The 23035-nt window shown below is 43.4% G+C and overlaps 1 protein-coding gene and 1 long non-coding RNA gene across 2 annotated transcripts in view; one reads left to right on the top strand and one right to left on the bottom strand.

The window, feature by feature from the left end:
• The window catches only part of LOC310640200, a 272544-nt gene that overhangs the window by 69282 nt on the left and 180227 nt on the right, over positions 1-23035 (top strand). The gene's annotated exons all lie outside the window — the stretch shown is intronic.
• On the bottom strand, positions 13676-22555 carry FAM216B (family with sequence similarity 216 member B; the record flags this gene model as incomplete). Its single annotated transcript, XM_083362575.1, has 3 exons — positions 13676-13809; positions 19203-19323; positions 22457-22555. The coding sequence occupies 3 exons, from the start codon at positions 22553-22555 to the stop codon at positions 13676-13678; spliced, it is 354 nt and encodes a 117-aa protein (XP_083218701.1).

The following is a 23035-nucleotide window of genomic DNA, read 5'->3' as shown; positions in this document are numbered from 1 at the left end:
ACAATAACAATAACATAATACCTGGTTGATACCTAGGATGCTGGCAGCAACCCGTGTCAACCATTAGTGCCAGTCAATTTGAGTGTTCAGTTGACTGAGTTTCACGTTTTATGAATAAAAGTTTTATAATAATCATAATAAAGTTGGAAGGGACCTTGGAGGTCATTCAGTCCAGCCTCCTGCTCAGGCAGGAAACCCTACACCACGATGGAAAGAATTTACTCCGAAGCTCCGAATGGGATCAGATTAAACCTCTGGGTGGGAAGCTGTTAATGCAGACCCGCTGAATAAAAAGCGCTGAGGTTTCCATGTTTCGCGTGGCTTATTTATAACCCAGCTTGTCGAATGTCAAAATGAACCCAGCTCATTTTTCTATTTCTTTCTGACAATTTAATTTAGAGGTGCTATTACAGGACATGCAAAGGCATATTGATTTGGCGGTTAGGATTTCCATCAGAGGGTTTTTGCTAACAAGACGGGCCATGATCCAGAGAGATATTATTAAAGATCAGGTGCACACAGGGCATGTTTAAACTGCCCTCTTGCTTCAAGGACAAATATTCAAGGCTGCCACAGAGAGGAAGAGGAGGGGGTCAACATATTCTCCAAAGCACCCGAAGGCAGAACAAGAAGCAAGGGATGGAAACCAACCAAGGAGAGAAGCAACCTAGAAATAAGGAGAAATTTCTTCTAGAGTAGACAATCACCTGTCTGAGATGATGTAGGCCTAAGTGGAATTTTCCTCCAATGGGATTTTCCCATGTATTTTACCAGGAAAGATAGATAGGGCAGCCTAGAAAAGTAAGTGCCCTCCTAACCATACCCAAGCACTCCGAGTTTGTTGGCGATGTCCATTTTGCTCTCTCAGTTCATTGCGACCTAACCCTAACTGGAATTTTCCCCCAATGGGATTTTCCCATGTATTTTACCAGGAAACATTAATAATAATAATAATAATAATAATAATAATAATAATAATAATAATAATAATAATAATAATTTGGAAGGGACCTTAGAGGTCATCTAGTCCAACCCCTTCTAAGGCAGGAGACCCTATACCATTTCAGACAAATGGCTGTCCAGTCTCTTCTTAAAAACTTCCAATGTTGGAGCATTCACCACTTCTGGAGGCAGGTTGTTCCACTGGTTAGTTGTTCTAACTGTCAGGAAGTTTCTCCTTAGTTCTAGGTTGCTTCTCTCCTTGACTAGTTTCCATCCATTGTTTCTTGTCCTGCTTTCAGGCACTTTGGAGAATAGCTTGGCTCCCTCTTCTTTGTGGCGGCCCCTGAGATATTGGAACACTGCTATCATGTCACCCCTCACCCTTCTCTTCATTAAACTACACATACCCAATTCCAGCAACCGTTCCCTATATGTTTTAGCCTCCAGTCCCCCAATAGATAGGGCAGCCTAGAAAAGTAAGTGCCCTCCTAACCATACCCAAGCACTCAGAATTTGTTGGCAATGTCCATTTTGCTCTCCGAGTTCATCGCAACCTAACCCTAACTGGAATTTTCCTCCAATGGGATTTTCCCATGTATTTTACCAGGAAAGATAGATAGGGCAGCCTAGAAAAGTAAGTGTCCTCCTAACCATACCCAAACACTCCGAGTTTGTTGGCGATGTCCATTTTGCTCTCTGAGTTCATTGCGACCTAACCCTAACTGGAATTTTCCTCCAATGGGATTTTCCCATGTATTTTACCAGGAAACATTAATAATAATAATAAGGTATTATTATATGCAAGGTATTCTCTAGCTCTATTCTATTCTATTCTATTCTATTCTATTCTATTCTATTCTATTCTATTCTATTCTATTCTATTCTATTCTATTCTATTCCTAACAGCAAGGACAATTAACCAGTGGAACAGCTTTCCTCCAAAAGTTGTGTGTGGTCCATCACTGGGGGTGGTGGGTTTAAGAAGAGACTGGACAGCGGGACTTCCTGTAGCGCTGCCGCGCTGAATGGCGGCGTTTCTGAAGCCGCCCGATCTTGGGATGCGTTAGAGCACCCGGAGGCAGCGAAAATCAGCTGTCCCGTGGTGCCGAAGTCTCTCCCTCGGGAGAAGAGGCAGAGGCAAGCTTGTTTGGGTAGAGGTAGAGCTCCTCTGTGATTCCCCCAACGAGTTTGGAGGCTAACGGAGTGAGTTCCCTCGGAGCCCAGGCTTTCTCCGCTCCCAGGACGCTTTCACTCCATAAAGGAGTAGAACTAGACGCAACAACTACAGCTGCTGCTTAGATGGGACTGTGAGTATTTTTTTTCTTTGAGAAGCAGGCAGAGCGAAGCAGGAGGATTTGAATTTTCAAGTTGGATTTTAACTTTAACTCAGATTCATTATCTTCTTCAGGTTTTAAGCTGATGGAAATGGAATAAAAATGGCACTGGAATGTAGCTTTCTTGTGTGAATTGACTGTTTTGGAAAATTGTTATATTTTGCAACATAGCAAGAGATACAATCTGCAACTGATTCTACCCAGTACCGGATTTTGTGTATTTGAAAGCTTGTCCTTTTTTTTATTGAAGGATAAGGAACTTTGGGAGAAAAACTTTTATTTTTTCTCCCTTCTCCTTTCTTTTTTTCTTCTTTTTGAACTTTGATTCTGCTGGGAGAAAGAGGAAATCTAAACCTAAGAGATGGCTGTGAGGCATGGGGGAGGCCCTACAATCTCTAAAAGTGTTATTTCTTCACCTTTACCACAAGCTGCAGGGCAGACTACAACGAAACCTACAGTACAACCACCTTCCCCACCACCACCTGCATTTACATTGGCAGACATACAGCAAGTTGTGATGCAGTCAACACAAGTATTGACACAAGTATTACAGCAAGAAATAAAGGAAACAAAGGAAGAATTTGTTAATTAAAACAAACAGATGAGGGAGGATATAGTGCATGCACTTCAGGGTTTGGCTGCACATACTGAACACCTGGATGTTCGTGTTGATTCAGTTATGGAGTATGTGGAGAATCTGGAAAACAAAATCATCAGTACTGAACAGAAAATAGACAGAGCAGAGGTTAAAATTGATAGAACAGAAGATGAAGTCACCATATCACAATATAAAGACATGGAGTTTGCATTGTGTATCAGAGACCTTAAAGAGAATCCTAAAGAAGACTTGGAATGGGAAGTGGTACAAGCAGTGGCTCCTGTCTTGAAATGTGAACCTGAAGAATTACTTAAAGAAATGGATAAGACATTTAGGGTTAATTCCTGGATTGCTAGACAGAAAAATTTACCTAGAGATGTAGTGATTTACTTTTCCAGGAGATCAGCCAGAAATTCTATTATCCAGGCTTTATATCGGGAAAGATTTCAAATTGCAGGCCAAGATATTATAATTTTAAAGGAGATACCTCCAAAAATTCTTAGAAAAAGGAAAGATTTCGCTTTTCTGTCCAATGAGCTTAAGAAGCGACAAATTCAGTTTAGATGGGAAATACCCAATGGAATTGTGGTGAATTATGCAGGGACGAGGTACAGGTTGAATACAATTTTAAAAGCAAAAGATTTTTATACTAAGGTCCTTAAAGCAGGCTCACCACCGTCTCCTCGAGTTAAAAGAACAGAAGTAAGACAAGAAGACAAACAATTGAGTGAAGGGGCAATGTCATTGCCTCTTGAGGAGATGCGGCAGGCTGAGATTATGGAGCAGAGTTTGGCGTTAAAGGAGGACCCGAAAGAACAGAGGATGACTAGGGCTGCATACAAGCGTATGGAAAAAGAGCAAAACCAGAAGCTTGTATCTGGTCTAACTACGCAAGATGTGGCTGTTTCAGAGCCTGTGGGAGGAGCACGTCCAAAGAGAGCAACAGGTGATCTTCAGGCTATGTTACAAAGGCTCATGGTCACCAGAGATGGTGAAGTTCCTGACATGGAATGTTAATGCCTTAAATTCACCACAGAAAAGAAAGTATTTTATTATTTGAAACAACATAAAAATGACAGTTTGTTTACAAGAGACACATATTGCATTAAAAGACCAAAAGTATCTGGCTAATTCCCAATTGGGAACACATTTTGCATCTTTTGCTCTGGACAAGAAGGCTGGAGTGGTCATTTATTTAAGTAAAGAAAAGAAAAGGTTAAACCTTTTTGGATTAAAATTTGGTGGAATATGCAAAAGATATTTAAGAAAGGATAAAGTTTTGTCCGCAACTGTTTTTACTGGGTATTATTACGGATACTACTGTTGTGGACACTAAGTTGATGTTGAATTTAATTACGGCAGCAAGACTTTTAGTAGGGCAATATTGGAAGAAGGAAGAACTGCCGACTATAGAAGAATGGACTTTAAAAGTTTCCAACCTGGCGGAAATGGCAAAGATCTCAGCGTACTTGAAAGACCATTCGCAACAGAGATATATTGTGGAGTGGAAAAAATGGATTGATTATATCCAGAATAAATATGGGACTAAAAAGTTTCATCTAGCATTTGAATAAGTATTGATGTGATATTTATATTGCTTGTAGTTATTTTATAAGAGTTAAAGTGCTATAGATTTAATAGTTTATTGTTGTTTGCATAAGGTAGATTATGATTGTTTGTATTTTTATACCCTGTATTTAGCTCTGGGAAGTCGGGGAGGGGGGAGGGGGAAGGGAGGGAGGTGTTGGGGAGGGTTGGGGAGAGGGGAGGGGGTTGGGAGGGGTTTTGTTTTGTTAAAAAAAATGTATTGTAAAACTTTTCAATAAAAAAAAAGACAAGAAGGGATCCTTCAAAAACCTTTCTAATTCAAAATTGCCCAAAGCTTTTTTTGATTTGAAGGAGGATCTGGAATTAAGAGATGTATGGCGGGAAAGGAATATGAAAGACAGAGATTTTACTTCTTTTTCGGATAGACATAAATCTTTCTCTAGGATTGACTTTGTTTTAATTACTACTGATCTTGAGAAAGAGATTAAATCTAAGGAGAAAAACTTTATTTTGAATCCATTGGATAATAATTTAAGGATTTCGATACATTTATTGAAAGAACAATTTAGTATGCTATTGGCTGACCAAGAAGCAACTAATTTGCGTTATGCTAGACATAATACTTTTTGTAACGCTAATAAGCCTGGTAGGTGGTTGGCTTATCAATTAAGGAAGAAACAGAAATTACGTACTATAGATAAAATAGAATATAAAGGAAAAGAAGTCTATCAACAAAAGCTGATTAAGAGGAGTTTTTTAGATTTTTATTCGAAATTATATTCTAGAGAAAACATACAAGCTTTAGATATAGATAAATATCTCCAGGAAGCACATTTTCCTAGGCTTTCAAAAGAACAACAACTTGAAATGAACTGCTTAATAACATCAGAGGAAATCTCTTTAGCTATTAAACAGTTGAAAGTGGGCAAGGCCCCGGGAACAGATGGATTAACAGCAATTTATTATAAAATGTTGTTGGTTGAAATGATTGAACCTTTAAAGATCTTGTTTAATGAAATTCAGACTGGAGGTGCAGTTTCTCCATCTTGGAGGACAGCTTTTGTATCATTGATTCCAAAGGAGGATCAAGACCTTACTCAACCTAAAAATTATAGACCTATATCGCTTTTGAATACAGATTATAAGATTTTTGCTAAAGTATTGGCTAATACATTAATGCAAGTTTTGAAACAAATGATTCATAGTGATCAATCGGGATTTATATCTGGAAGGTATATGAAATATAATGTAAGACAAATTGTAAATTTGCTTGAATACTTGGATAAGAACAACCAAGTCCCTGCAGCATTGATATTTTGGGATGCAGAGAAAGCTTTTGATCAATTGAATTGGCAATTCTTATTGAGAGTTGTTGAGGATATGAATTTTGGAGAAGGATTCCTACATTCTATTAAAGCTATATATCAACAACAAACTGCACAAATTATAATTAATGGGGGGCTAACAGAGACGTTTAAAATTGAAAAAGGTACAAGACAGGGTTGCCCCCTATCACCATTATTGTTTGTTCTAACATTAGAGATTTTATTAATTAAAATTTGAGAGTCCTCTATGATAAAGGGAATTAAAATAAAACAGAATGATTATAGATTGAGAGCTTTTCCTGATGACTTGGTTGTGACAGTATCTCAACCGATACAATCGGTTATAGATTTGATGGAAATTATAACTCAGTATGGTAAGGTTTCTGGGTTTAAGGTGAATAGTAATAAGACTAAGAAATTATCTAAGAATATATCTATGAGTGAAAGGGAAATGTTAATTAAACTAACAGGTTTTGAAATAGTAAAAAAGGTTAAGTATTTGGGAGTGTATATTGAAGCTTCAAATGTAAAATTATATAAAATAATTATGAAATATTATGGTTGAAGATACAAAGGGATTTAAATAATTGGGAAAAATTACAATTATCTTTATTGGGAAGAATCGTAGTTGTTAAAATGACTGTTGTGCCGAAGTTTCTCTTTTTGTTTCAAATGATACCTATATTGAAAAAGGATGCCAACCTTGATGAATGGCAGATTGGTATTAATAAATTTATTTGGGCAGGGAAAAAAACAATAGTGAAATTTAAGATTTTACAAGATGCTAGGGAAAGAGGGAGACTCAAGGCGCCGAATTTGAAACTTTATTATGATGCAGTGGTCTTGACATGGGTTAGCGATTGGCTTAATTTAACTAATAAGAGAATACTTCACCTTGAGGGTTGGGATTTGGTATATGGATGGCATGCATATTTGCTTTATGATAAAAAGGTGGATAGGGCTTTCAAATCTCATATTCTTAGAAGTGCCTTGTTGCGTGTCTGGAAAAAGTATTATTATAAGTAAAATTATAAAATACCGATTTGGGGAATTCCTGGACACGTGATAGAAGGTGTATCTACGGGAGTGAGTTTGGATATGTTTTCCTATAAGGAATTACTTAGATTGGAAGGGAATGATTGGCAACTTAAATCATTAGAGGAGTTAAGACAAGAAAACATAAGTTACTCTTGGTTTCAATATACCCAATTGAAAGCTAGGTGGAAGTTGGATCAGAAGGTTAGCATCATAATTGCAGATGAAAATTTAGTAAAACAAATTAGAGATTTAAATTGTGCACATATAAAGAGGATATATAATGTTTTAATTGAATTGGACTCGGAAACGGAATTAGTTAAAGATTGTATGATAAAGTGGGCACAAAATATCCAGGAACCAATTCCGTTGGATACTTGGGAGGTAATTTGGGTTAGAAATGTTAAATTTACTCAGGCTCAAAATTTAAGAGAAAAGTTTTATAAAATGTTTTATAGATGGCATCTGGATCCCAAAAGGTTGTCTAACATGTATCCTAACTTAAAGTCTAAATGCTGGAGATGTGGTAGTTTAGAAGCCTCCTATTTTCATATGTGGTGGACTTGCAGAAATATAAAAGCTTTTTGGGTTAAAATTTGGTGGAACATTCAAAAGATTTTTAAGAGAAAGATAAAGTTCTCTCCGCAATTGTTTTTATTGGGCATTGTTGTAGATTGTGATGTTAAAGAAACCAATTTGATGTTGAATTTGATAACAGCAGCACGGTTACTGGTGGGACAATACTGGAAGAAGGATAGTTTGCCTACTATAGAAGAATGGGTGTTTAAAGTTTCGAATCTTGCAGAAATGTCTAAGATTTCTGCTTATTTGAAGGATCATTCACAAGAAAGATATATTTCAGTTTGGAGGAGATGGATAGATTATATTCAGAATAAATATGGGACTAAAAAGTTCCATTTAGCTTATGAGTAGATTCTAGAGGGATATTGTTATTAATTTTAGTGTTAGTACTTTGTATGTATCTATGTTAAAGGGGAATTAAAGCACATTATGAATTTGGTTAATTTTATATTATGGATATTTTTTAGTTAGAATATGATTATTATAACTATAACCCTGTATTTAGCTCTGGGAAGTGGGGGGAAGGGGGGTGGTTTGGGGTGGGTGGGTTTTGGGGATGTATTGTAAAATCTTTTTTTGTAAAACTCTTTAATAAAAATAAAAGAAGAGACTGGACAGCCATTTGTCTGGAATAGTATAGGATCCCCTGCTTGAGCAAGGGGCTGGACTAGAAGACCTCTAAGGTCCCTCCCAGCTCTATTCTGATTCTGATTCTAAGGATGGGGAGTCGTCACAGATCTTTGGAAACCCACAACGCCTCTAAGCCACTTTCATTTAATTATAATCCCCAAATAAGGTCGTTGCAAAACCCCAAACCACCTCAAACACGAGTCATCCAGGAACAGCCAGGAAGGCAGTCATCCACAATGTATGGGAGCCTTCTCCTCACAGTGAGGAGGTAGCCACTGCTGAATGGCTGCTGAAGTTGCTATTACACTGATTGTGCAGCCAACAGCAGTTTTCCGAGGAAAGCCTGATGACCGGTCTCCTCGAAGGAAAACAAAGCCAGCCCTGAGAGGCACAAGCGCAAGGGCCATTTCCTTTACAGTTGACCTTTTCAAGACAACGCCTTGACTGTTTCAACACAAGGCCCTTTTTCTCAGCTTCCCACCAAAATATTGGCTCAGAGACTTGTCAAAGGTCACCGAGAAGACGAGGCTCCACCAAAGCTTTGGTGATTAATCCAGATGAAATGTGTCTCACAATGGGCTTGGTGTTTCCCCAGAAGATCATGTTCAGGCTACGAAGTTCAGCACTCAGCTGATATAGAATAGAACAGAACAGAATAGAATAGAATAAGAGTTGAAAGGAATAGAATAGAATAAGAGTTGAAAGGAATAGAATAGAATAGAATAGAATAGAATAGAATAGAATAGAATAGAATAGAATAGAATAGAATAGAATAGAATAGTTTAGTTTTAGTTTAGTTTTATTAAATTTTTATACCGCCCTTCTCCCTAGGGACTCAGGGCGGTGAACAGGGCAGATAATAAAAGTACAAAACTACAAAAGTTAAAATAGAATTAAATTAATGCCCAAGATAAAACAGTAAAATATACAAATATTTAAAAACCCAAATTAACTCCCCATCAGGCCAGGCCAGCTTGTTCAAACAGGTGGGTCTTTAACCCGCGCCGGAAGGAGCGGAGATCCGGTGCCATCCGGAGCTCCACCGGCAGTTCATTCCATAAGGCCGGGGCGCCCACAGAGAAGGCCCTCCCCCTGGGGGCCACCAGCCGGCATTCTCTGACTGGAGGCACCCTGAGGAGGCCCTCTCTGTGGGAACGCACAGGGCGGAGGGGGGTTGACGCCGGCAGCAGGTGGTCCCCGAGGTATTCCGGACCCATGCCATGTAGGGACTTAAAAACCGTCACTAAGACCTTGAACCTCACCCGGAAGACAACTGGTAACCAATGTAGCTCGCGGAGCAAAGGTGTAACATGGGAGTACCGGGAAACTCCCAAGACAACTCTCGCGGCCGCATTCTGTACCAGTTGGAGCTTCCGAGTGGTCTTCAAGGGAAGCCCCATGTAGAGAGCATTACAGTAGTCAAGGCGAGAGGTCACGAGCGCATGAGTGACCGTACACAGGGCATCCCGGTCCAGATAGGGCCGCAACTGGCGCACCAGGCGAACCTGGGCGAAAGCCCCCCTAGTCACAGCTGCTACATGATCTTCCAAGGTAAGTCGTGAATCTAGGAGGACTCCCAAGTTGCGAGCCCTATCCACGGGGGGTAACAGCTCACCCCCCATAGAAAGGGATGGAACAATTTGAATGTCCCGGGATGCCGGAATGTACAGCCACTCAGTCTTGTCCGGGTTGAGTTGAAGTCTGTTCCTCCCCATCCAGACCCGAACCGCCTCCAGGCAACGGGACATCACAGCGAGGGCATCACTGGGGTGGTTTGGGGTAGAAATAAAAAGTTGGGTATCATCAGCATATTGATGATACCCAACTCCAAAACCACGAATGATCTCACCCAGCGGTTTCATGTAGATGTTGAACAGGAGAGGCGAGAGAACCGACCCCTGAGGAACTCCACAAACGAGAGACCTAGGGGCCGATCTCTGCCCCCCTGCCAACACCGACTCCGAGCGTCCCAGGAGATAGGAGGAGAACCACCGAAGAACTGTGCCTCCCACTCCCAATCCCCTGAGACGCCGCAGCAGGATACCATGGTCGATGGTATCGAAAGCCGCTGAGAGGTCTAATAGGACTAGGACAGAGGAACATCCCCTATCCCGAGCCCTCCAGAGATCATTCACCAGAGCGACCAATGCCGTCTCCGTGCTGTACCCGGGCCTGAAACCCGATTGGTACGGGTCCAGATAATCCGCTTCATCCAGGACCAGAGGGAGCTGATGCGCCACCACACTCTCAACAACCTTCGCAAGAAAGCGAAGGTTGGAGACTGGACGAAAGTTGTTCAACACAGCTGGGTCCAAGGCAGGCTTCTTGAGGAGGGGTCTCACCACCGCCTCCTTCAAGACGGTGGGGAAATTACCCTCACTCAAAGAAGCAGATATAACCGCCTGGAACCAGCCTCGTGTCCTCTCCCTAGCTGCATAAACCAGCCAGGAAGGGCACGGGTCCAATAAACATGTGGTGGAGCTCAGCCTCCCCATAATCCTGTCCACTTCATCAGGGGTCACAGAATCAAACTCCTCCCAGATAACATTGACAAGACCGCCCGTGTCCTGATCGTCAGACTCTGCCCAGCTGGAGTCCAAACCGGTCCGAATCCGAGCGATTTTGTCCGACAGATGCTGACCAAACTCCTCGGCACGACCCTGTAAGGGATCCCCCCTCACCTCCTGATTAAGAAGTGAGCGAGTCACCCTAAACAGGGCGGCCGGGCGATTATCTGCGGACGCGATGAGGGTGGAGAAGTAATTACACCTCGCCACCCTCATCGCAGCGAGACCTAATATAGGTTCTTAACCGCAATCGGTCGGATTCGGATCGGCTGGACCTCCAGCAGCTCTCTAGGCCCCGTTTCCGACGCTTCATCTCCCGGAGCTCCGCGGAGAACCATGGAGCTCGTTGGGATCTGCGCCGGGTCAGGGGCCGCAAAGGTACAACTCGGTCCAGTGCCTCAGTGGCTGCCCTTTCCCAGGCTTCCACTAAGGCATCCGCCGAGTTGTGAGCGACGGAAGCAGGTGGGGATCCCAGCACTGCCTGGAACCCATCAGGGTCCATTAAGCGCCTGGGGCGGTACCATCTAATTGGTTCCGTATCCCCACGGCGGGGGGTGGTAAAACGGAAGACCAGCCGCAGGAGGTGATGATCCGTCCATGACAGGGGCATGATAAATGGAGAGCCCCCACCAAGATCATCCAGCCATCGTCCAGATAAAAAAACTAGGTCCAGGGTGTGGCCTCCCTCATGAGTTGGTTCAGAAATTACCTGCGTCAGGTCCATGGCCGTCATGGAAGCCATGAACTCCCGAGCCAACTCAGATGACCCTCCCAGGGATGGTAGATTGAAGTCACCCAAAACTAAAAGTTTGGGGAACTCAATCACCAAACCGGAGAGGACATTGAGTAGCTCAGGCAGGGCTGCCGCTGTGTGACTAGGCGAAACGTACACCAGCAGCAAGCCCAACTGCGCCCCCGAACCAAACCTCAAAAAGAGAGACTCACACCCGACTATCTGAGGGACGGTGGTCTCCCGCGGACATAAGGTCTCCCTGATAACTACCGCCACTCCCTCGCCCCTACCATGAGCCCGGGGCCGGTGTAACGCTTGGAAACCTGGTGGGCAAAGATCAACCAAAGGGACCCCACCCTCTGGGCCCAACCAGGTTTCGGTAATACAAGCCAGGTCCGCATGCTCACCCTCCACCAAATCCCGCACAAGGGGAGCCTTATTAACCACGGACCTGGCATTCAGGTACACCAGCCGGAGCTCAGGAGGCTGCGCATCCTCGCTCCCGGCACCTCGGGGAAGAAACAGAGGGTCGGAGCGCCTCACCGCTTGTAAACAGCGGGGACGGCCCTCCCGGTAACGATACGGCCCTCTGTCCATACGCCTGCTGCCATACCCCAGTGTCGTGGGAATCGGCAATCCCACGACCCGCTCCTGAGCCCCAGATGTAACCACACCCCGCTCCCCCTGAACGCAGTCAGACCCAGGCCTGGCCTGCACCGTGGTTGTATGGCCACCCCCCATAGTCAAACAACCATTACCCCCCGCCCCCCTCCCTAACCCCCTAAAAAATTTAACTAAAAAAGTAACCAGGGGCCTCCTATTAAATTTGGATCAAGAGCCCCTGACCTTACCCGGCCATCTCTCAGGGTCCCAATAATTGGGCCCCTCATCGAGACTGGGAATGGCGAAAAAGGCGGGACGCACCCAGGAGAGGGGGGCACCCCTGAGGGCGAGCAAGTCCGTGCTGGAGTATCTATACATAAGTCCAACAAGTCCAGATAAGGCAGTCCCATAATGGAAAAGTCCAGTAGGAGGTTCTAAAGGAAGGAAGTAAAACATTCAGGCCATCAACCAACCTACTGCCACCCGGTTGGATGCTCCCGGGGACAGACCCCAACCCGTCCTCCCACGACCGGTCGAGAGTCTGAACCAGGGGGATGGTCAAGAATGTACACCCTGGGTGGGGCATAACCCATAGAGCTCCCACCTCTATGGGAGTGCCGATGTGAAAACAGGCCGCTCTCCCACTGCGGCCTGCACCCAGGTCCGTCCCAGAATAGAATAGAATAGAATAGAATAGAATAGAATAGAATAGAATAGAATAGAATAGAATAGAATAGAATAGAATAGAATAGAATAGAATAGAATACGTAGAATAGAATGCATAGAATGGAATGGAATGGAATAGAATAGAATAGAATAGAATAGAATAGAATAGAATAGAATAGAATAGAATAGAATAGAATAGAATAGAATAGAATAAATAGAATAGAATAGAATAGAATAGAATAGAATAGAATAGAATAGAATAGAATAGAATAGAATAGAATAGAATAGAATAGAATAGAAAATATGAAATAAAATAGAATGGAATAGAATAGAATAGAGTAGAGTAGAGTGGAGTAGAATAGAATAGAATAGAATAGAATAGAATAGAATAGAATAGAATAGAATAGAATAGAATAGAATAGAATAGAATAGAATAGAATAGAATAGAATAGAATAGAATAGAATAGAATGGAATGGAATGGGATGGGATGGGATGGGATGGGATGGGATGGGATGGGATGGGATGGGATGGGATGGGATGGGATGGGATGGGATGGGATGGGATGGGATGGGATAGAATAGAATAGACCTTGGAGGTCATCTAGTCCAAACCCCTGCTCAGGCAGGAAACCCTATACCATTTCAGAGAAATGGCTGTCCAGTCTCTTCTGAAAAACCCCCAGTGATGGGAAAGGAAGGAAGGAAGGAAGGAAGGAAGGAAGGAAGGAAGGAAGGAAGGAAGGAAGGAAGGAAGGAAGGAAGGAAGGATAAGAGAGTTGGACCTTGGAGGTCTTCTAGTCCAACCCCCTGCTCAGGAAGGAAAACCCATACCATTTCAGACAAAGGGCTGACAAATTTCACACGGGTTACCGTAAGTTCTTTTAATGCAAGGATTAGGCATAAAACATGGGAGCTTCCCCAAGCAGCCTCTGTTTCCTTCGCGTGTGAAGGTGGCATCTCTTTAAACAAGTCCAACCTCGTCTTTCCAGAACGTCCGTTGCGTGTTGCAAAACCGGACCCAGCAGACGGTCAACTGTCCCGTGTTGCCGAGCGACAAGCCATGATTCATCCTGGCTTGCTGAGCCTCTGTGGTTTCTTTGATTCCTATTCAGTTACAGAAACGCCGCTGGGCTCTCCTTGCCGTCTGCCTTTGCGGGCGATGCTCTTCCCCGCGTTGGCCTTCCGCAAGATTTCGAATCTTTTATGAAGGAAGCGTAGTATCCCAACTGCTGCTTGGTGATGAGCCCTGAAAATGGATTTGAAAAGGAGACTCAAGGGCTGTCAGCTGGACCCAGCACTCATCATAACCACGTCAGCTACTGGATAAGGAGAGGGATGGAGGGATGGGAAACGGAGCTGTTATTCTGAGTGCTAGTTGCTACTTTGGCCCCAAAGCCTAAAAAAAAAATGTCCAGGATTACTGAACCGCGGGGTGGAGTGCCATCATGATAGACAGCGTGAGTTGGCGAGGCCATAAAACTTGATGGACTGGAGAGGGTTCCCTGCCATGCGTAGACTGCAAAGTTGGAAAATAACAACCTTAATTGCAAGAAGAGCTTCGGAACAGTCTACCAGCATCTGTTGTCCCTGTGGTGATGTGACACAGTTTTCAATAATTGTAGGAGTGAAAGATGAGAGAGAGAGACCTACTTGTGCCCTTGCCTTAATTATGAGACAAATGTTTCTCTTTCCGCTTCCTGTTAGATCGGCCTCTTTCTCTGTAATTTACACACACACACACACACACACACACACAAAACAAAGCACCCTGATTGTATATAATCAAGCTTTGTTTAGAATAACAACTTTCTGCTTTTGCAAATGATGGGGGGGAAAAAATCAGATTTCTCTTGAAGGGGAAAACCAATCTGGTACGAACGGAGCCGTTTCTTAGAGTCAGGCTGCTTTAGAACAGGCATCTCTCTTCTATTCTGTGTTTGTAGTAAAGCCCAAATTGAAGTCTGCCTGTCATTTCATCAATCAAAGTTCACCAGACCGTAAAGATATGATAGCTTCTCAGGAAGGAACAAAAATAAAGAAAGAGACTCCAGTCTTACCCCTATGGTAATTGTTTCTGTTTTCTCCGCATATTTCATTACTCACAGAACAAGTAAACTTCATTTTTTCCAGAGTTTGCAACTGAGCCCACATTAAAATTCAGAGACAGAATACATGGCTGTAAGAACTCAGGTTTCTTCAGATATGGATAGGAGAGACTACGGTTTGAAAACCTAAAAAACTGTTTTGCATTTTCAGATAACTCTGTGTTCAGTTCACCCTGAGGCCCGGTGACTTTCTAAGCATATCCTTGTAGTTTGCAAGGCTACACTATACTACTACTACTACTACTACTACTACTACTAATAATAATAATAATAATAATAATAATAATAATAATAATAAGAAGAAGAAGAAGAAGAAGAAGAAGAAGAAGAAGAAGAAGAAGAAGAAGAAGAAGAAGAAGAAGAAGAAGAAGAAGTTGGAAGGGACCTTGGAGGTCATCTAGTCCAACCCCCTGCTCAGGCAGGAAACCCTATACCATTTCAGACAAATGGTTGTCCAGTCTCTTCTTGAAAACTTCCAGTGTTGGAGCATTCTCAGCTCCTGGAGGCAGGTTGTTCCACTGATTAATGGTCAGGAAGTTTCTCCTTAGTTCTAGGTTGCTTCTCTCCTTGATGAGTTTCCATCCGTTGCTTCTTCTCCTGCCTTCTGGGGCTTTGGAGAAGAGCTTGACTCCCTCTTCTTTGGGGCAGCCCCTGAGATATTGGAACACTGCCATTTGCCATCACCTTTTTCCAGAGGTTGGTTGTTTTCCTGTAGATGTTTCGTTACCAAACTAGGGAATCAAAGTTGCAGATGACACTAAGCTGGCAGGAATAGCCAACAGCCCGGAAGACAGGCTCAGCATCCAAAACGATCTGGACAGACTTGAGCAATGGGCCCTATCCACCCACATGTCGTTTAATGTGGAGAAAAGCAAGGTTTTACACCTGGGCAGGAAAAGCCAAAGGCACAAGTACAGATTAGGCAAGAGACCCAGCTCAAAAATATTTACTGTGAGAGGGACCTTGGAGTCTAGTGGACGACGACTTAAATGTGAGCCAGCCGTGTGCGGCAGTGGCCAAAAAAAAAAAGCGCTAATACAATCCCAGGTTGTATAAACAGTCATAGGATCAAAATCACATGAAGTATTAGTACCGCTTTGTAAAGCCGTAGTAAGGCCACACTGGAATACTCCATCTAGTTTTGGTCACTGCATTGCCAAAAAGATGTTGAGACTTTGGAAAAAAGGCAACTTAGACGATTAAAGGCCTAGAGACAAAAACATATGAAGAATGGTTCCCAAAATTGGGCATGGCCAGTCTAGAGAAAAGAAGGACTGGGGGTGACATGATAGCAGTCTTCCAGCATTTGAGGGCTGCCACAAAGAAGAGGAGGGGGTCAGCCTATCCTCCAAAGCACCAGAAGAAGCAACGGATGGAAACTGATCAAGGAGAGAAGCAACCTGGAATTAAGGAGAAACTTCCTAACTGTGAGGACGATTAACCAGTGGAACAGCTTTGCCTCCAGAAGTTGTGGGTGCTCCATCACTGGAAGCTTTTAAAAAGAGACTGGACAACCGTTTGTCTGAAATGGTATAGGTTTCCTTCTTGAGCAGGGGGTTGGACTAGATGACCTCCAAGGTGCCTTCCAGCTCTATACTGGTTGATTGTTTGATTGATTGAAACTAGGTGACTTTATCAATGCTAGGTGAGGGCAATGATCAAGGCACTGGTGATGTTACCTAGTATGGTAATGAAACATTTGCAAGAAAACAACCAAGCTTGATCCTTGAGCACCAAGGACCTCACAGCTTATAGATCTGCACACTTTCATGAGATCAGTCTGGTTCCCCTAGATATCCGTATTTTATTTTTGTTCCTATAAAACCTACCCATGTTCACCAATGCTCATTCACGATTGTCAGCATTATATATATATTTTTCTAACTTATCACCTTTACTTTGGGTAAGGCTGATATAGATACAGGGAGTCCTCAACTGATGACCACACAAGGGGATCACAAAAGGGGATCACATGACCCCAGGACATTGTGACCGTCATAAATATGAGTCAGTTGCCAAGCGTCTGAATTTTGACCGCAGGACCACAAGGAACGCTACAACGGTGGTAAGGGTGAAAAATTGTCATAAGCCAACTTTTTCAGGGCTGTTGTAATTTTGAATGGTCACTAAATGAATCGTATGTTTTAGAAGTGAAGGCAGGGACCTTCTTTGAGGGCCACTCAAGAGAACAGCCCTCAACTGAAACTTGAACACAGGACTTGAATTTCAGAGGCCACGAGGCTGGTCTTGTGATTTACTCTTAATAAAAGAGCTTTTCCGAGTTTTTCCGCCATCAGCCAAAGGTGCTTTTTCCAAAAGGCAACTGGATTTCTTTTGTTTTTGCTTGAAGAGATTTCTCTCCTCCTCCAAGGAGCTTCTTCAGTTCTGACTGAAGGATGGGGAATGGAAGGATTCAATCATTCAGTCAGAACTGAAGAAGCTTCTTGGAGGAGGAGAGAAACATCTTCAAAGAAAAAGTAGTTCCAGTTGCCTCTCAAAAAAGCAGCTTTGGGACAAACCGTGGCCTGGATGACTTGAGAGGCTCCACGGACATTTCTGTCACAAGCCACGCAGCGTTGTCGCCTCAAGGTCACACAGCATTTTAGCACAGCTTGGAAAGGCTTGAATCTGAAAAACACCATCCATCTGTCGGGGAAAACCTTGAGCCAAACTGGGTTGGGGGATTGATTTTAGGGTTGGGCGTTTGCGAATAAAAAATATATATTTAAAAAAAGACAGCAGGCCAAAATGGTGAAAGTCGGCGGGATTGGAAGGGAACAAAAAGAGTGCAATTTTAACAAAATTCAGAATAAAAAGAGATAAATTTTCAGGCAGGAAAGCAGGTTTTCATTTAAATTCTGGCCCAATTTGCCTATAAGTTCAGACGTTTTGCTCAATTGTCCATCTGCGGATTCTGATTCGAAGTCAAAATCTTCCCACAACATAATTCCACTATATATATGAAGGCTACTGCTAAGCTTGTAAGCCGCCCTGAGTCTTCGGAGAAGGGCGAGATATAAATGGAATTAAAATAAATAAATAAATAAAATATACATATATATGTGTCAAATGTTAACTATTTAGATTACCTTGCTAGGCCCCAAACATGGGGCAAATCTTTATTTCCTGTTTTCAGCCTATCTTGAAGGCCACCGAACAGGCAGTAGTCACACCGGACAGCTCATATATTTTGTGTAAATTACTAACAAAGAATTAAGGGAGACTGAAATGCATTTCTAACTTATTAGTTTTCATCAGTCAGCCATACCCTTCTGAGATTCGAACCTGGGCTGATTGCACATTAGGCAGTTGTTTTTACCTCTTGAGCCACAGGATCTCTCTCGCTTTTGTTAGCTTCTGCAAGGGGAGATATGTGTCAAATGTTAAAAAATATTTTTTGCAAATGTTTCTCTTTAGATATTAAATTGCACATTTTTCTTGCTTTCAAGTCCTGGACTTATAAAATAGTTCAGTTAATGACCGTTCAAAGTTACAATGGCACTGAAAGAAGTGAGTTATGACCGTTTTTCACACTTACGACCGTTGCAGCATCCCCAGGGTCACGTGATCAAGATTCAGAGGCTTGGCAACTGACTCCTGTTTATGAGGGTCGCCGATATCCTGAGGTCACGTGGTCCCCTTTTACCACCTTCTGACAAGCAAAGTGAAAGGGGAAGCCACTTAATGACCATGTTACTAACTTAAGAACTACAGTGATTCACAAGGTCATAACATGGGGCAAAGCTCACTTCTCAAGTCTCTCGCTTAGCAACAGAAATGTTGGCCTCCATCGTGGCCATGCGCCGAGGGCTCCCTGTAAAGAGGGCGAGACTTTCTGACAAGCCAAGTCAACGGGGAAGCCCGATTCGCTTAAGAACCGTTGTGATTCACTTAACGTCCGTGGCCAGAAAGGTGGTAAATCGGGGCAAAGCTCCCTTAACTCGTTGAGCCACGGAAATTTGGGGCCCCGTCGTGGTTGTAAGACAAGGATTCCCTGCAGATACGAACATATACTTGTCACGCATTTTGCAGAAGTCGGATTTCTCTCTCTCTCTCTCTCTCTCTCTCTCTCTCTCTCTCTCTCTCTCTCTCTCTCTCTCTCTCTCTCTCTCTCTCTCTCTCTCTCTCTCTCTCTCTCTCTCTCTCTCTCTCTCTCTCTCTCTCTCTCTCTCTCGGAGAAGTGAAATATTCACTCCAAAGCTTTTATTTTTCAGCTGTCTCCAGACACGTTTGTAGCATGTTGGTGGATGGACACTAAAGATAAACTGCCCGGCCGAGGCACAGGGCATGAATAACAGCAGAGCGCACTAATGTGCATCCGGCACGAATGCTTGCCCAGCCTCTGCTGAGCAGCACAAAGCTTTGGGGGCAGATGGCTGTGGGAACCCTGCCCGTAAACCAGTGTGCTCTCCGGCTATGGCTGAGTTGTGCCTTCACGGCCCATAAAACTGGCCTCTTAATGCCTGGCTTTTCCCCACGGCTCTCCAATTTCTCCGGATCGCTGATGCACGGCCCTGCCTGGGTTGGCACTCACCGAGCGCGTTTTGGCGCTGAAGGCTGATTGTGTATCGGTGGAAGAGCGCTTGCCTCTGGCCTCGGCTGTCGTAGGTGCGCAGGATGCTGTAAAAATAGCGTTTCTGTCCTTCGTTCAAACCCTGCCAAGGCAAGGAGCCAGTCTGGTTAGGAAGGGAAAACAGGACGACTCAGAATTCATTGCTCTCTCTCTCACTCACAATGCTCTCTGTCACTTGAAGGGTTAATACCACTTTACAAGGCCTTGGTAAGGTCACACCTGGCATACAACACCCAGTTTTGGTCACCAAAAAGATGTTGAGACTAAGAAAGAGTGCAGAGAAGAGCAACAAAGGTGATCAGGGGACCGGAGGCTAAAACAGACTGTACAAAGAATGGTGGCTGGAATTGGGGATGTCTAATTTAATGAAGAGAAGGACCAGGGGTGACATGATAGCAGTCTTCCAGTATCTCAGGGGCTGCCCCAAAGAAGAGGGAGTCAAGCTATTCTCCAAAGCATCCGAAGGCAGGACAAGAAGCAACGGATGGAAACAGACCAAAGAGAGAAGCAACCTAGAATTAAGGAGACATTTCCTGACAGTGAAAACAATTAACCAGTGGAACCACCTGCCTCCAGAAGCGGTGAATGCTCCAACACTGGAAGTTTTTAAGAAGAGACTGGACAACCATTTGTGTGAAAAGATATAGGGTCTCCTGCCTGAACAGGGGGTTGGACTAGATGACCTCCATGGTCCCTTCCAACTTTTATTATTATTATTATTATTATTATTATTATTATTATTATTATTATTATTATTATTATTATTATTATTATTATTAATTTTTTATTATTATTATTATTATTATTATTATTATTATTATTATTATTATTTCCTCAACTTATAGTTGGTTCAGTGACAGTTCAAAGTTACAACAGCCCTGAAAAAAACAGCTATTTTTCACCCTTAGGACCGTTGCCGCTTCCCGAGGTCACATGATCTAAGTTCAACTGCTTGGCAACTGGCATGTACTTATGACGGTTGCAGCATCCCGGGGTCAGGCGATCCCCTTTTGCGACCTTCTGACAAGCAAAGTTTATGAGGAAGCCAGAATTGCTTAACGACGGTGTTACTAACTTAACCACTGCAATGATTTGCTTAACCACGGCAGCAAGACAGGCTGTAAAATGGGGCCGAGGTGACTTTATTCCTTTCCCTCACAACGGAACTTTTGAGCTCAATTGTGGCCATAAGTCAAGGACTTCCTGCAGAAGTTAGAAAAACCTTTGGGCTGGTGAGAGGTTTCCTGTCAAAATATATTTTACTCTTTCCATTGTTTCCATTTTCCTTCAAAATATCAACTGAATCCCACAATGGTCTGAGAATCAGTGTCTCCACTAGATAATGGACGGTCAAGCTGAAACTGAATTAATCGAGTTTAAAAAATTGCAAATGGAGGGGGGGGGGAAATCCCTTTCTCACACTTCCTCCAATTTCCAAATAAGTTCCCCAGAACTTATGGTCTGCAAATACAAACACAGTTAATTCCGTTACGTCTGCCAGAGGAACTGCTTGTTCACAAGAATAAACATACCTACACACACACACACACACACACACACACACACACACATACAAGCCCTTCAAGTGCCACCCTAGAATCGGCACATAGATACTTCAAAAAAATCGTCTGCTGTACCCCATTTCTTTGCAGCCTGCCCCTAAAGGCAAAACTGTTTGGCTTTTAGGAATAAATATTTCTTCTTTCCTCACAGCTGTCTGGATCTCGTTTTTATTTATTCTGGCGCAGCCCCGGGCTTGAGTTGGAATCCCAGATTATTCTTCCGACGGGCTTCTCAGCTTCTCCTTGCTTTGCTACCTGCCTGAAACCCTTTTAAGGGTTTTCTGGCTGCCTTCAAAATACTCCAAAACAACCAAATGAAAAAAGAGCGGGGGGGACAAGTCTCTTCTCCGTCACCGCTTGGGACGTGGAGAGAATAAAAATCAAATCATGCCCCATGCTTTCTAAGTGAAGGGAGGAATAGCTCGTAAATGTCCCATGTGGGACATTTATTTATTTAATGGTGAGGTATTCATTTCTTTATTAAAACGGGGCGGGGTGGGGGGAAAAAGTCCAGTTGTCTTTTGGAAAAGCACCTTTGTGACAGCCGTGATCGGGACGGTGGAGGATCATCCCACGGACGAATCCGTTTATTACATGCACACATTTATTTTTAGTTAATCCCTCAATATGGCTGCCTGGATGGAGTTTGTTTTGCTCCAGGCCTGACTCCTATCCAATATTCCCACAACACCTTGTGGGAAGTCAGCCCCACCCCCAGAGAAGGAAATATTAAAAGGGCAGAAAAAGATATTTCCTCAAAGGATCTTAATGAGGCAGAAAAGCATGCTCAGTTTTCTTAATAGCCCCAAGTCTCCCTCCCCCGAGCAGAAACCAGCTCTGTAGAAATGCAGATGTGATAATCCATTCAGGAAAGTTGGAGGCCTCCAGCTAGAAGATTAAGAAGACAAAGACACCTAAAATCTACATACCCCACCCAAACTCTAAGACATGACGTAATAGGATTAACCCACAGATGCCAAAGGGGCACACTCAGACTCAGGTCAAAATACGTGACACAGGAAATACAAAGCCTCAAACAGGAACAGGAAACAACTCCAAACAAAAGGCTCCAGAGGGTATAAAAACCCACTCCATACATGTGCTCACTCTTTTTTCTTCCAGAGCCATCTTCCTGTCTGGCTCTCCTCTTCAATAAACTGCAACCTTCTTCCTAAAGCAGTCGCCATGTTGTGTATTCCCAGCTTGGACTGAACCATGATGAAGACTTTTCCTTCATCAACCCTAACTCAGGGGTTCCCAACCGGGGTGCGAGACGACACTCCAGGGGGTTTAGAAGTTTCAAAATTAGAGCGTATATGTATAATTCGTTTTGAGCTTTTCTAAGGGGTGCGAGAATATATCAGAAGCGTTCTAGGGGCGCGGGGCATAGAACAGGTTTGGGAACCGCTGCCCTAACCCATAGATGCCCTGAGCAAACGGTGAAGACAGGCAGTTTAAGGAATTGCCCATCAATGAGATTGGAGCTTTCCTCGAGAATGTGCTTCTTTCGATGGCTAAAGGAACTCCGTGAGTCCAGGCCCATTGCACAACCTCATCCGAGCACTGAGAATTTTACTTCCTAAGGCCCCTAAGATGGGAGGACTTGGCTTGGCTTCAGGGTCCCGTAAACTGAAGGGTCACCCACTCCAATACCTTCATTAGGCACAAGTCCCGTTCGCTTGAAGGAATCTGGACACGTGGCAATTTAGGATAGTGGTGTTTGCTAGGATTTCGTTCCTGCCGTTCTCCCATCTCCACCGTTTCCAAACTACCAGCAGGAAAGGAGCTGTTGATGGTAAAAGCAAACCAAAAAATTATATAAATTTGGCTTCTGGCTTTATTTATTTTTTAAAAATCAGCTGTGTTACTGCATTGTGTAAAATTGATCAGTCTCTGTCTGTCTCTGTCTCTGTCTCTGTCTCTGTCTCTCTCTCTCTCTCTCCTCTAATCTCTCCAGTCTCCAATCTCCATCTCTCTCTCTCTTTCTCTTTACCATTCACTCACTCTCTACTTCTCTCTCTATCGTCTAATCTCTCCAGTCTCCAGTCTCCATCTCTCTCTCTACCTCTCTCTCTTTACATCTCTCTCTTTCTATCCTCTAGTGTCTCCAGTCTCCAATCTCCATCTCCATCTCTCTCTTTCTACCTCTCTCTCTACCTCTTTATCTCTCTCTCTCTCTCCTCTAATCTCTCCAGTCTCCAATCTCCATCTCTCTCTCTCTTTCTCTTTACC

The sequence above is a fragment of the Vipera ursinii genome (genome assembly GCF_947247035.1).
Source record: "Vipera ursinii genome assembly, chromosome: 4".
Lineage (NCBI taxonomy): Eukaryota > Metazoa > Chordata > Lepidosauria > Squamata > Viperidae > Vipera > Vipera ursinii.
The sequence above is the reverse complement of the archived record's forward strand: the minus strand, read 5'-3'. Positions and strand labels throughout refer to the sequence as shown.